The sequence below is a fragment of the Accipiter gentilis genome, chromosome 33 (assembly GCF_929443795.1).
Source record: "Accipiter gentilis chromosome 33, bAccGen1.1, whole genome shotgun sequence".
NCBI classification, from domain to species: domain Eukaryota; kingdom Metazoa; phylum Chordata; class Aves; order Accipitriformes; family Accipitridae; genus Astur; species Astur gentilis.
The window spans coordinates 5267103-5282865 of record NC_064912.1 but is presented as its reverse complement, the minus strand read 5'-3'; the positions used below and the strand labels follow the sequence as shown (position 1 = coordinate 5282865).

Here is a 15763-nt window from a genome sequence, read left to right as displayed (position 1 = left end):
TAACAACAACAACAACAATAATAATAAATGTTAGTGCAAGTCAGTAAGGAGTTGAGGCAAGGCATGTCGTAAGTATATACACACCTCATGAATATATACGAGATGATACTATTAAATCTATGCACAGTTACAAAAAAAGGCATATTCAAGATGTTACAAATAGGAAGACCAACAATTTTTGGTGTGTCTTGATATAAGGGGTCAAAAGGTAAATTTAAAAAAGTGGTCTAAGACGAAAGCATTTGCATTCTTATTCATGAGCGTCTGAACATCTTTACTATTTCAATTCGAAAGTACCACACACTTTCTTTCCATATCTGAGAAAAAATAAAAATCAGTGACTCACTGAACAAAAAATAATCCACTGAATGCTTCAGTTCTTACTACAGTATCTAATTTTGATTCTGCATGTGTTCAACACAACGAGAAAGAGCAGGATCAAAACACAGTGAGATCTCTCCACAGCTGGAGCCTGCTATAGTGCAAAAGACCAAAGGCCCAACTACAACTAGTCAGGATACTATAGACATTAGATATGCTATTTTCTCTAATTAAATTCACTGGGCTGCTGCACTGACAGTGTAGGAGGGGATGCAAAATGTAAAAGAAGTCAATGGCGCTACACTAGGCAACTCAGAGGTAAATGAGCAATGCTAGCAAAGAAATGACAGGAGTTCCTCAGGAGAGCTCTTGTACTACACATCACACTTTAAAACTGATAAATCAATTGCACATACACCTTTAAAAGGCAGGAAAGCTTAAAGGATTCTTAGATGGTGTTGACTTCTCCTTTCCACTAACATTATTCTAACTCTATAAAGCAAGGTGATAAATTCTAGTGTCACAATTTCACCACCTTCATTTCTATGACTTATTAAATACTTCAAAAATATTTTAAACAGAATTAATATTAACATGACAATAGTATTTATTACCAGTTCAGAAATACACACATTGAAAAACAAAAAAAACCTTCATAGTTTAGCATTGCATGGCTACTGGTCCAAAAGTCTAAACAAACTGAACGAAATATCTGCTAGTTGCCCTGAGAAAAAAACCTGCTTACATAACCACCACACACTTTCCTTGGCATAAAACACCACACCAGAAAAGAGCCATCCGTATACATATTTAGCAAATCTAAATGAATAGTGATAATTTAGAAATAGTTCACAACAGAAAATCCAGCCATCACTTTTCAGCTGAAGTGTTTTAAAATGTTCAGAGAGCCCAGTTATAAAAACCATGATTCTTAGCCAAAAATATTCACCTGCTTCTGCCACGTGGAAGCTCCTTTGCAACTGCTCTTGCTCTTGTATCCCAAACCAGCAAATAACCTTCTTAACTGATTCTGGTTGGTTGGGGGTGTGTGCGTGTTTGGGGTTGTCTGGTGGTTTTTTGGTTTGTTGGGTTTTTTGTGTGTTGGGGAGGGGTGGTGGTGGTTGTTCTAGTATTTAGAGAGGGGAGTACTTAACTAAAGGACCTCCTCTCGCTATTGTGAGGAGAGACTGACCTTGTTTGACAACATTGTAGTTAAATGCCCCAAACTAGCTCTTATTCAGAATGAATAGCGCTACAGCACTTGATCTGTAAGCCACTCCTCATTAGTCTCTGGAAGACAACAAAACAGCTCTTGGGAGACAAAAGGTATGTAAACATGTAAATTTGTCTTGAATCAGAGGTGAAGTCTCAAATACCAGCTTCGAAGTTTATTGCTGAATACCAAATGGTCTTATTTACCCTACTTAGGATAAACATCACATCAAGACATCATCCCTTACTTCTGCATTAACAGTACTTCTGGATGCAACAACTACACTCCCACCTTTTGAGGTCTGTTTCATTCACAAACTAAAATTCCCTAAGAGAGCCACGTTGCCCCCTCAGGTGCAAAAGCATCCACATGATACTGTTTGTAGCATGGCAATTCCTTTTCTTGTTTTAACAGACTACTATAATTTATCTGACAAAGTACAGTTTTTCACTCTACATATATGAATAAACAAGCACTATGTTTCTCTTGGGGCACTGAAGCTGGTTAAATGAATCAGAAAACCCTGAAAAGATTGCCTACCCTCAGTCCATCAGCTACTGGACAATTATTCAAGGCCCAGCTGTAAGAAAAACAGATGGTGAGTGAGCATTAGTAACGTGGACTTCTTTTCACTCATGCAGTCATAAGCAGAGGTTGTATGTTCTCACATGAAAATTGCCATAAAATAGCAGAGTGAGGAACAAAATTGTGCAGAGACTCCAATCTGTAAGCTAACAGATGCTTAAAATTTTCATGAGCTAAAGTCAGATTAACTGATTTTACAGGAGAGCCACAGAATAAGTTCTATAAATGGACTAGGTAAAGAAAGGCAGTGTTCTCATGATAGGTTTAAAACAGTGTCATCATAGAACACCAGTTATTGAATTCAACTAACATACCCAATCCTTTGAGGACTTACTAAGGCATAAAATGCAAAAGACCCGTACTTAGAACTGTAACTGCAATGGTGGCGTTCAGCAATTGATGTGCTTGTGCTCTATAAAAAAGGTAAACTCTATCCAGGAATTGATTGTCCATTTTAGTTCTTTACACAATTTTAGCACAACGATAATCTGTTCTAATCCTTATTCCATTATTGACACTATTGACTACACCAATTGAAAATGCTACAAAATAAATCAGCGTTGAATTAAGCCATGAAGAAAGAATGTGATAAAAAGTCTTTCAGACTCCTATAAATCATCAGATCCAGAAGCATGACATAAGTAACCGAGTGGGGAATTCAGCTTTTCTCCATAGTCATAATGCTTAAGGCCCAAATAAAATTACACTAATTTACCATGTAAGCACTAATGGAATAGCCAGGGTAGAGATGGAGGGTTTGTTGGTTTTTGCTTTGTTTTCATGGTGGATTCTTTTCATCATTGATACAAGAGCTGTACCGTGAACTACTCTCTTGTTAAAGACAGAAAAGGTTGATATTGAAGTTTCAGTTCAATTGTTTTCGATCTGTGAATGTCCACTATGAGCAATTGCTCCATTTAAGAGGAATTACCCTTTGTACAAACCACTTCACTATTTAAAACAAAGCACATCTATCATCATTAAACAGAAAAAAAAAATTACCAATTTTAAAATAATGACAGAAGCACGGTACACTATGATATGGAATATTATGTGATGTTTCAAAACAGTTGACTTTGTTACTGTGCTCAGAAAATACCAACTAAATAACCCTACGTCCAGGCAAATCTATATCATAGGGAAATAACAGGTAAGAACTAAGCCTCCCTTAATATCCGCTAAATCCCAATTTACAGGCAGTCAGAATTTTACTGCAAAAATTACTTCATGCTAGCATTTGATGTAAGCTTGTGGTCAGAAATTATTTCTTGCATTGCTGTGTCTTATTAAGGAGGAGAAGAGAAAAAATATGTATTTAGCTGTTTCTAACATCATAAAATATTACCAAATGATAGGGTGCACTACAAATCCAAGTTCCCTTTTCCTGTATCTTTAAATATTGACACTAGGTAAAATTCTAACCCAAATGAATCTACACTTTTCCCAATTGTCCCTATCTTTATAATGACACAGTAAAAACTTCCAAATCAAAACCATCTATCCTCCTTCTGTTCATTGCTGCCACTGATAGAGTAATTTTGGCTTTAAAGTTGTTTGAAAACTCTTTCTGGGTTTCTAAAGTTAGAAGCATCTTAGTAAGAGAACATCCAAATAATTTCAGACCATTTCAAACAGCTTAACTAATTTGGAAGCATCCTTCAGTTTTTATTGGCTTTTTCAAGTGAATGTCTTATTGACAGTTAATCTATAACGTGAACTAGGCCTCTGTACTTTATTTATTTTCAACTTTATTTTCAACAGTTAAGCTTTAAATGTTTTTAGGTAAAGCACCCTGGATACGCGAACCATTTAAAAAAATTCAGTTCCTCACTTAGCTCTTCAAACATTATATATGTGCATAATATGTGAAGATATCAGAGCAAATACTTAAGTTTCTAACACTGGACAAAGTACTAGAGCACTTCTGTGGGTACACTGTGGAAAACAATTTATCCATTTATACTAACAAACTGACCAAGCGGTGTTAGCTTAGCAAATAAATAACGACCAATTTTAAATGGCTACCAAAACACAGATTTTTCCCAAATGATTCATACAGCTCCACAGAAAACCACCATCCTCATGGCTACATAAATATTTATTGACAGGAAGACTGGTTTGCCCATCTTGAGAGGAATGTATTGCCTTTTATAGTCTTTCAGGAAAGACATATAAAAACTTACACGTGACAGAATACTAGCATATTTACCAGATACACACAGAAATAGAGAATAATTTTTTCATAGATTTTTAAATAGATAGTAAAGTTTAACAACTGAGAGCTCAGTTGTAATACAGATGTCTGAATTCATTTTAATTGAGGTGCAAGTGAGCAGACACATCTAAAGTGCAATTTTTAGAGAAAAAAAATACTCAATAGGTTCACATAACATCTATATACTGCTGGTTACAGGGTCCATCGGCAGGGGGGAATCACTAGTTATTAAATTCCCAGATAAAGCTTTTAGGTTACTGGTATTTAAGATCAACAGACAACTTTATAGAGTGAGAAAAACATTGACAGTTTCACTGAAATAGTGATATTTGCACTAAGCATATAAAACAGGTATTTTTGTAGGTTTGCTAGAAATTATCAGATATGGGAAAAATAGAAAGAAAAAAACCAAGTAGGCTGTCATGGTAAAACTTTATTAATGTTTTTCAAAAATACAAACCACTTCTTATCCTTTCCTACTTAAACCAGAACCATGTTACATTAGCTTTGTAGGTAATGTCACCACAGAACTATCTTTCTGCCTGAATAATTTTGAGATAAAGTAACATTGTTTCTAAAGAAATACTTAACCAAATACATAAAATAACAAATCATATCTGAAATAAGATAATTATCTGATTCTCTAGGAATCCAGAGTAACTAAAATGCCAACCAGCAATCAAAAGAAGCAACAAGCACAGAATTTTGAACCTGCCACAATTATCATCAGGAATTCAGATGACTTTTTAACTTATATATAATTGTGATCAGTAGAGGCAGAATGATTCTAAACTGCCAATCGGATTAACCAGATGAGAAAGCCAACACTTTAAAAAAAAAAAAAAGTAGACACTTTCAGTGTGGCAGTTAATCCACTTAAAGAGTTAAAAATTATCCACTAGATATAGCACTTTGTAAAGTGCATTACCAATCACTTCTCATCTTTCTCTCAAATGGAATAGATGGAATTGAATTCACTATTTTAAAGTAATCATTATGGTTGCACAGTTTCTTAAACCTTAAAGCAGTGCCATACTATAGATGTGTTTGCATAATGATACTGCAATAGCTCACACAGGAAGGTTATTATAGCACCTAACCTCATCTTTACATTATCCTTTATCAGCTCCTTGTGTGGCCATGTTGACCTCTCACCTTAATTCACATTTTTCCTTTCAAAAGCTGGATCTTTAACATACAAATTGTTGTTTGGCAAACTCAAAGGAACAAATCCAGCAAAATGCAGGAGTACATTTTGTATACAACCAGTAAGTGCACAAGTCACACTGGATCATTAAAGCTGATCTATAAATGTCATTTCCAAAATGTATCCCGAATACAGAACTACTAAGAACATACATTATAGTTGTGACATGCAATTTCTTTTAATATTAAATACATCTTATTTATCTGATGCAAATTTTAATTGCAGACATATGAATCCCTCCCACATACATGTATAATCTAGGGCGTATACAAGAATCTTTTATTATGCACTCCCATGCTGTAAGTCAGAAAAGGTTTATACTACAATATTGAAGAAAAAAAGCTACAGAAGGGTTTATATCCTGCAAATACTTGAGTTCTGTTCTTTCAGCAAATAGAAAATGAATATTCTGAAATAAAAATAAGCTTTAAATCTATTTTGTTTAATCTTTAGAAACACAAAGAAATACTGTAAAACATCTTTCAGGCATTTGTAAATACAGAAATAAAGTTAGAGGCTGTTTCATGGAAGTCAATATGCATATAAACTATTGTAGTGGAAGTTGATAGAAATGCCCCTGTTTGTTACAGTAGGCACAAGAATTTTTTCCCTGAAGTTTCAGCAGAAAGTAACAGAATAAACAGGATTAATCATTTTTGCATAATAACATATTTCTGTCTTGGCTCTGCATACTTACTAGATGACTCTCTATAATGGTGGATTTGGTTATAAAATAAAGAAGTAAAATACAATGATGATTCCAAAATACTAGTTTAAAAAAATAATGTGTTTTTATCCAGTTATTTATTTCATGTTATAACAGAGAAAGGGTACCAAATAGTAAATAATTTGAGGAGGGAGAGGGGTGGAAATACTTAAAAACCCCTAGAATCAAAATTTATATGAAATGAATTAAAAAAAAAAAAAATCTTAAAAATGGACAAAAAATTGGTATCATTTTGCTGGTATCAGAACATTGTTTTTAAAACCCATTCCAATATACTTCAGTGGTAGAAGTCTTAATTCTGCACAGATATAGCTTTATAAATATTTTTTTCTTTTTCCTTGTTGGTGAACTAAAAACCAGCTTGATTTTAATCAGCAGCATGTTTCAACACAGACTTAAAATTCCTGGCTTCAAAAAAGGCTTAAACAAAATTGCCATTGGGCACATTTACATTAGAAGTATAATTTATGCCTGCAAGTGAATAAAGAGCAGTCCTTTATGGCTGAAACTCTGCTACAGTATCCACGAGAAATGCAGTCAAAGTACTCTGTTAAATATCTATAAACAGCATCAATAAAGACATTGCAAAAAGGCTTGATGCTCTGTTAAAACATATTTTCTACTCACTCTCACCATTCTTAAGTGCAGGCACAACATTCGCTCCACACAGTGGGAGACGTTTATACAGTCTATTCACACAAAAAATATCTACGAGATTACAAATCCCCCAAACGATGCTGACAAAGCAGGCACTATAGGAAAAGAAAAAGTTAAGCAAACTTACCTGCTGTAAGTACATAAAAGTCAAGGCACAGGAGAGCTGGGGACACATGCCCACATTCGGCAGTGCCACGCAGGTTGCACCCGTAAGGGGATGCTGCATGGTGTTGCTCTGAAGTCTACGTAGAACAAGTGAGGGGGCTTGCATGCAAGCACGTTTGCCCTATCTTGTCACTACGGGTTTTTCCTTTTGATTATTTAAGAAACCGTATTTCTTGAATGCCTTTTTTCCCCCAGCGCTAGATCCCTACATTCATCAGCTAAGGCAACTTGGTAGATTTAAACTACGAATTTTTAACAGAGAGGAAAAAAAGAAGACACAGCCTGCAGCCTATTGATGAGCAAATGGAACTTCCTCAATGACAGAGAGAGCTGAAGCTTGTCTCACAACAGTAGCTGCTGACTAGTCGAGAGAGAGAGATTGACTCAGTGAGGCTCAGTCGGCTGGTGCTGATGCTGCACAGCTTCTCATTTGTCAAATGGGTCCTAGGGCAGGGTCTTTACCACTTACCAAAATTCAAATACTGCATTTTAAAAATCCCTAGAGAGGATAGGGAAGGAGAGAAAGTGAGCACGCCGCATCACAGGCATCCATGAGATCTGGGCAATTAGTGTCATTGCCCAGCTGGGACTGAATGCCTGTTATGATTCTGCACGCACACGTACACACTCACACACGCACTTTTTCCCCCCCCTCCCAGGACTCACACCTGACATAAAAAGGGCTTTCCCCTTCTAAGAACAAAAGTATGAAGCACAAAGTGGGAAAGGGAAAGAATCTTAGCTAGTCAAGAGGATTCCAGCAAATATCCAGTGCTATCAATAAATGAGCTTTTTAAAAATACAAATTAATTTTATAGCTACGTTTCATTCACCATCTAGCTTCCCAGAGAAGCCTACAAAAGCATTACAGTGAACCTGTGAAATATCTGTGTAGCCGCTGCAGCAGAAACACTAGGAATGAAATAAAATTCTGTGGCACACTGTGTCTACTTTCCTGGGGGGAGGGGAGCAGGCTTGGATAAAGACTGTATCTTAAAATTCGTCTAAACCCCATCTCGTCTAAAATTACAAATTTAGTTGACGGCTAGTCAATCTATTATAAAGGACTGCCCTATTAGATTACATGGAAAAATTATATTTGCAATTTTCAGAATTTAAGGTTTACTTTTTACTTTGAGAGTGATACCCCAAATTAGTATTCCACTCTTGCAGGCTTTTTCTTCCCCCCCCCTTTATTTTATGGAGTAATAATTATTCATTAGTAGATCTAGTTAGTCTTTATGTAATAAAGTAGGATGTGACCTGCAAATCAAATAATTTATATTGCAGCTTGTCCTTGAGGTCCTATATTACAGGTCTCTTTTTTCTTAGATACAACTCAAGTATAACAGAAGATACTACTATTTTTAATTAGAGTTTGACAAATGAATTAAATATTAATTCTTCAGGAAAGAAGGTTAAACCTCAAAGCACCACCTGAGGTTTCGAAGGGATTCCTTTTAAAAAGACTCTGTAGAAGATTTTAAAATTACCTATTTTATAGGATATCTAACTCGCACAAAAACACATCTTAGATCAAGAGTTTAACATTAACAACAATAAATAACCCACATACAAGAGAAGTCTATTTCATCAAAAGCATAACTGGTTTGATATTATCTACCCTTAAAAACAAAGAATAGTCCCCACTTAACTGGAAACAGATACAAAACACGTCACTGCAACTCAGGCGTTGTATTAAAAAAAAATATTCTTTTTCATTTTACATGTGCGCACACATACCTGCACCCACACAAGCTTCAGAGACTGATTTAGATCCACTAAGTCTTCTTCATGCAAAACCCCAAAATTTTCCAGCAGAATCAGTTATTACATAATTTTCTTTCTCAAAAGCAGTCAGTGCAACGAAACCTATGTATTTAGAACTCAGCAATCAACACCAAAACAATCATGCACAAACTTAAAATACAGGGATTGGTTTTGGCTTAGGAAGCATCCATGCTTTTGCAGTTTATCATGGACTGATCTACTAGAACAGCCCAGATACAGAACAGCACAGATTATCACCAAAAGAAAAAAAAAAACAAAAACAAAACAACAAACAACCAAACAAAACCCAAACAAACAAAACCCAAACCACCAACAAAAAAACCCCACATGCCACAGAGCAAGAGAGAGCAATGAGGAGGAGAAATGCACCCTCTCTATGCCCTTTCTCCTTTTTTCATTCTTTCTCCCTGCCTTAAGCAGTCTCCTGTTCTGACAGGAGTATGTCATGCTTTTCTTCATTCTTTTTTTTTTCTAGCACAGAAAGGCTGTTATTCTGCAAATGCCCTAAGCTGATAGAATTTTCCCTTCAGCTCATTTTCATATGAAATACCATAAATAATACATGGTACTTTAATAAGACCTTATCAGAATGTTTAATGAAAAACAAATATGTTATGTAAGGAGGCAAATAACCAACTCGTTCCACATTATGTCAAAATCAAAGGCAGCGTGCTTCCTAGCCAAACAGTTTGGAACTATGTAAGTCTATCCAATTTCCCAAAGTGAAGTTCTGGAACACAGTGATGGTCAGGCAAAGTTTCTTCTGTCTGTTGCACTATTTTACAGCTAAAAGGACATCCATAAAACAGATTAAACTCTTAAAAGCAGTGTGTTGAACAATTACTTCAAAAGAATTTAGTAGTGTAAATGTAGCAAATATTAATTGTAAAAGTAAATTTCTCATTTGTCTTTTATCCTTAATTTTCACACGTTTTGAAGTAAGAAAAATATGACCCACAAATACTATAAATTCCTTACACTCGTATGTTCATATTATTATTAAGACGAGAACATCAATGTTTTAACTACCCAAATCATCTATACACAGAGAAACAATAAACATACATAATTCAGTAGTGTAAGAGACCTAAAAGACACAGAGTTCTTCAGACTGACATACACTACTTCAATAGATGCAGGGGAAAGTCATTACCAATTTTCATCCCTTCCAAGGATAACTTGTCATTATGTCTAAAAAGAAAAAGAAAGTAACAAAATGCATTTTATTTTTGTAAAAATAAAATCAATGTTTCTTCTTTAAAGCCATTTCCTTGTTTATGCACACTCTGCTACCAAACCCAACCCATTAATCATGACCACATTCCAAGTTATGGCTATATATACAGCAAGTACCACCACAAATTTGCCAAAGGTACATGAACGACTGTACGCAGTCTGACCTTCTCTCCTCATGTGCAGTGACAGTATCGCCGTAACTGCTATGCAATTTCACAGAACAGCATATGCCCCATCAATATCTGATCTGCAAATCATTAACAACTTGATTTCTCCCTTATTCTACAAAAATCAATGAGTGCAATTGCGAAGCCCACTTTACCTACAGCATACGACATCTTCCAGTTGCCTCAGTGCTGCTCTTTTGGGTCAGTAACTGAACTCAGTTATCCCACACTCAGTTGCTGATATTATCAATTAACAACAACTACAAACCTTTTTCAGAACAAAAGGAGGCTACCAATCTACGCAACCCAAATCAGCCTCTGTGGGAGTTCAATTAGAAAGGTAGAAATAAAAAGTTCTTCCACAGTGATAACGGATCCTTCTGAGGCGCAACACCTACTACCCCACCGTGAGAGGCAATGCTCCCCTTCCCAACTTGATTGGATTGTCAGTGTCACAGTGTATAGCACAGGCAGAGAACTTGCAGGTATGCACCCTCTCCCCAAATCCAAACAGACTGCCATTTAAAAAATACCAACAGCAAAGCGTTGATCAATCTTGAATACGCAAATAAAAACACGAAATCAAAGAACCTCAGAAACAAAGCAAAAAGAACCAACAGCATTTCTCACACAGCTGACGTACAAATACAAAAACACTCTTTAATTTACAATGCATTTGTTTATTTAGTATAACATGTTCAATTTAAAATCATCCACTCAATTCGTTGTGATCCGGTAGTCAAATTCTACTTCTCAAAACTCAAGTTCAAATTTCATTTGCAAACATTCAGCCTAAAAGTTAACCTTTAGAATTATCACAGCAGACTGCCTAATCAGTCAAACATTTTCCCATCAAGTAAGAAAAGATCTGAAAGAGATCACCTGCAAGACCACACACCATTTTACACCTCAAACTTGTCTCAGTAGTTCCCTACACTAAGAAGTTTACACATATAGAAGGTATACGGTATTAGAAAGATTGTATGCCTCCAGATGTCAAGCATTTTAAAAGAAATAATATCACAACTGCATATTAAGTTATTCATGTGAAGAATGTATTTTCTTCTCGACCTTATAAAATAGTTGATGTGGTATAAAAATAATTCAGGCAAGTGATAGAAAAGCTAATAGAAGTGCAGTCCTTTCTCTAAACACTCCTTTTCTAACACCACATGAAAAAATAGCTCCCAGGACTTCAAATCAGGAAAAGCGGCATATTATGAGCTTATGACAAATTAGTAGCAATCATTAATATCTTTGCCTTTATTCCACATAGTATTCCATTTTCTTATATATGTGTGTTACAGTGTTTGAAAATAAACTAGGGAAATATCGCATATTTTTAAAATAATTTGGTTTGTCAAAAAGACTAAATAAAAGGTTTTCCCTCTATTCTTTGCAATTAATGGGTGACACAACTCATCCTTCCAGAGCTATTTTCTTGTCATGAAAATCCCTATTTCTAACTTAAGGTTCCTGTTAAGATTGCTCTTTCTTACTAGGTCTTTGCACAAAGATCAAGACATTACAGAGGCTTGTGCTTACCTCAGGCAAGTAAGAATCACTAATTTTCTGTTTCTATTAAGCACCGTGTTACATCCATTGACTTCTCCAGTATTTCATAGTCAACGCCTACAAAGACTCGGTAGCCCAGTTAACCTCTTCAGCACTACTTAATACATATTTCGTAAGCATTCAACATTAACCATCTAGATTTTCCACAACATAAGAAGCCAAGAGCCCTTATTCCCGCTGTGTTCAGGGTGGGGAAAGTAACTAAATAAATGAAAACATTCAGCCCTTCCAGGGTCAGAGACAGCTCCAAACAGATGTATCTTCCTTTACGGGTCTTCTTTTCCTGGCCTACAGTACCTAGCGACCCTCCGGAAAGCAAAGGGCGGGGGGGGGGGCGGCTGTCGGGAGAAGGGTGGGAAGAAGCCAGGCCTAACAACCTGATCCCGATTCCATTTCGTGCGAGGTGACACCGGTGCCCTTCTTCGGAAACCACGCGATTCCCTTGCGACTTTTCAGCGCGGAAAGCAAGGCTAGCACCCCAGGCTCGGAGCGCCCTCGCCCCGCCGCCGGCCGAGCGCCGCTCCCCGCGGGCGGGTTCTCTCGCCGGGCGGTGCCGGTACAGCTGTACCGGGAACTCCATCTAGTGGAGACGCGCGTTATGGCACCCGCCGCCTCCACCTCTTCCTCAAGCACAGCCAGCCGGCCCCGGGCTTTCCGCGGGTAACTGGAGCTGCCACGCAATTTGCCCAGTAAAAAGCAAGGGCAGGAACGAGTATTTGAGCAGGACGCTTGTGTCTCAAAAACACATGCCCACGCCTAGCCACGGCAGGGCACTGAAGGCGCAGGATGAGGTCCCGAAGCACCTTCAGTTACTTTGGGATCGCCATCGCCCTTGCTCTCTGCAGTCTACGTGTTCCCATCCGCTTCTTATGCGAGCATTGGCACAAACGATTCAGTCGCCAGGCAATTGGACAGGCGGTGTGGCCGATAACTGAAGTGGCAAAAGCTTTCGGCAAGTACTTGTCACCCGCTGGCGCAGGCATCATTGCCAGACCAAGGAAAGGGCTGCGCTGGGCAGAGCAGGAAGCAGTGAGTGCAGTAGCCCTGATTTAGGAAAGTTTACAATGACATCCAATTACTTTTTTTTTTTTTTTTTTTTTTGGGGGGGGGGGGGAGGGGGGGATAGCAGGGAAAGAAGCTTCGTCTAAACCGTTGCCTTCAGACTACAGACTCAAGAAGCAGGGAAACAGTCAGAACCTTGGCGAAATAGAAATCGGCGCACCAAAATCTTTTGTCAATCCCACTTCCACCTCACCTAGCACGAAGGTAGTACGGACACTTCAGCGTTTCTTTTTCAGAAGCACAGCATGCTCTCACCCACCATGCAATACTGTCACAACACCAAATAAACTTTTTCAGGCACATACAGATATTCTTTAAACCCGACACGCTGGTACAAACCTGCTTCACAAAAGAACCACTTTGACAGAAGTGTCCCACTATAATAACTACACCATTTAGGTTATTCTTACTATCATAATGTTAGCAAGAAGACATCAGTGTCTCATGTGTACTGTTGTCCTACAATATTCTTTCAAAAATTCCAGATGAAAAGACATAACAATATGACCCTTAGAAAATTAGCTCAGAATTAAATTTAAAAACTCAGAGTTTTGTTTTGGTTTTGGTTTTTTTTTTGGGGGGGGGGGGGGTGGGGGGTGGTGTTTGGGGGTTTTTTAAGTGATATAAAAAATTAATGAGTACTAATCACAGAAAATTGCATACAACTTGTTAAGTAGCTTAAAGCTTCAGTATGTAGGATGGGAGGGCTACAAACTACTCAGAAAAAAAAAGTCATCTACAGTTTTATCTAAAGTGATGAAGCCTACCTTGGCCTGCTGCCACTGTGGACTGTTTTTAACTATCAGATAGGAGAAAGAGAGAGCATCTGAATAGTGAGGACATACTACATGTATTCCACTGCAACTTGTTTTTATGCAAAATTCTGTTTTCTTATTTTATACAGACACAAGTCACTTGCAGTGCTACAATCTCTATTTTGTTCACATTGAGTACACTTACTTTAAGCTAAAAATTTCACACAAATTCAATAATCAACAAAAGTTTGCCCCAATTTTTTGCTCCTTGATTTGCACCAACACATCTCACATTTTGCTGCTGTTATGAAATCACAAGGAAAGAATTTAACTTGGAGTGCAAAATAAGCATCAGGAGCACATGAATTTAGAGCTTGTTTTCATGTGATAGTAATAAAAGTTAAAAAAACCCAACAACCAAACCACCACCAAATGCAATTATAATTATACATAGTAAGGCAGCATAAACATCTTGCTGAAGTTTTAGGTTTTTGTGAAAGATTATTAATCTCTTAACAAAAAAAAATTAAAAGAATGTCAAATCTCAGCAGGAGAATAAATGATAGATTAATTATACTATTATGTAAAGGTTGTATCTTTTCTCTGTAGGAATTAAATTAACTGGACATCAGTGCAATTTCCTTCTACAGTGCAACCACTTCTCCTTTTATTATTCTATCTACAGCTGGATATCTCTCATATATTCTGCCTGAATCTAAATCCACCAGACTTAGTCCACAATGCAGCAGCTCATTTTAATGTATAACAGCTAAATATTAACATGCTCCTGTATCAAACCAACAAATCCTGCATTAACTGCAGCTGAATCTCTAAGTCTCCACTTCCCCTGCCCTTTGCTTGCAGTTTACAGCCTGCCCACTCCCCATGAGTATGGAATCCCTCCAGTGTAATGAACAATACCTCCACAGCTCCCTTCAGGACTTTATCATCATCTACCAGTAAACCTCCAAATATTACTCAGCATTTTGACACTACCCCATAAGATGGACTAAGTCAGTTTTAAATTTAGCTCAATGACTCTTCAAAATCTAGCCCTTCATCTCTAATTCTTTCTTGTGGCTTTCAATCTGACTTTCAACTAAAACATCTCAAAACTCTTACAGCCAAGCCTGAAGGGTTGTAGTTAAATACCCATCTTCATCCAAAGAGATGAAGATGCACCTCAGAAGGATCAAAATGTTGGGCTTTGTAGCTTTGAGCTTCAGTTTATACTGAAGCACTACCAAGGCTTTCCAAAGTAGCCAGCTATATGCTCTCCAAAAGACCATTCCGGCAGAAAGACATCAGATGCCATGATCCAATCTCACTCCTATGCCAGAATCTATAAGGAGAAGGGTTGGTTGCTTTGTTTTTAATTTTTAACTTAAGGATTTGGGGTCTATATAACCCTTGCAGAATTACATGCTTTGGCATAAAGGCAGCTTTGGATCTGAAACTGATACAAAGCTGCCTATATAGGCCTGCTCATTAAGCCTGGAAATAGGGACAGAAGTACTGTGTGAGAAAGTTCAATTTTATAGAGAGTCTATATTGTGTCTTTTTGTCCCCAGTTTATTCTATCTGCTGGTTTTGAAAGCAGCAGTTGCTTTTTTCTAACTATCCCCCCCCCCCAGAATTCTTCAGGGATCCCGTCCTCTCCATATTACCTTTCCAATCGCTTCATTAGTGTAACCTCTATCAGGACTGTTCATGAGTCCAGCATCAGCTCCCTCCTCTCTTCGCTCTCTAATTGGTATTTTTTTCATCTTTTCCTTCTTCAATTGATAAGGTATCACATTCAACATCTGAGTCTTCCTTTTCTTCAGCTAATAACTAGAGTCTGCAAATTCTTCTACAATATTCTCTCGAAGTTGTTTGCTTTCATCAACACTAATCAACTCTCTCTCCTGTTATGGTGGCCATCCTTCACGTCTCCTGCTTGTAATTCCTTCCTCTCTAATGTTCAATGAAATTCACACTGGTAACAGTTAATTCACTCTTCTTTTCCCCTCTGCTGCTTTTTGGCACTATCACCACTTATTTTACTGTCTGCATAAGTTCAAGTTTCTCATCCTTTGGGATTTAGA

General features: G+C 37.3%; 1 protein-coding gene across 24 annotated transcripts in view; it reads right to left on the bottom strand.

Moving 5' to 3' along the window:
- RBFOX1 (RNA binding fox-1 homolog 1) overlaps nucleotides 1–15763 on the bottom strand; it is a 1352985-nt gene that overhangs the window by 289669 nt on the left and 1047553 nt on the right. For 3 of the 24 annotated variants that reach the window (XM_049791533.1, XM_049791535.1, XM_049791530.1), the window contains exon 1: nucleotides 7053–7673. The exons of 18 other annotated variants lie outside the window; for them this stretch is intronic. Coding sequence is in view for 1 of the 6 variants with exons in the window: in XM_049791530.1 (XP_049647487.1) it covers nucleotides 7053–7196 (144 nt within the window). In the remaining 5 variants the exon portion in view is untranslated. Of the gene's footprint in view, nucleotides 1–7052; nucleotides 7675–8833; nucleotides 8899–15763 lie in introns of those variants that run through there. 3 more of the 24 variants (XM_049791544.1, XM_049791543.1, XM_049791534.1) reach the window with 2 other exon arrangements.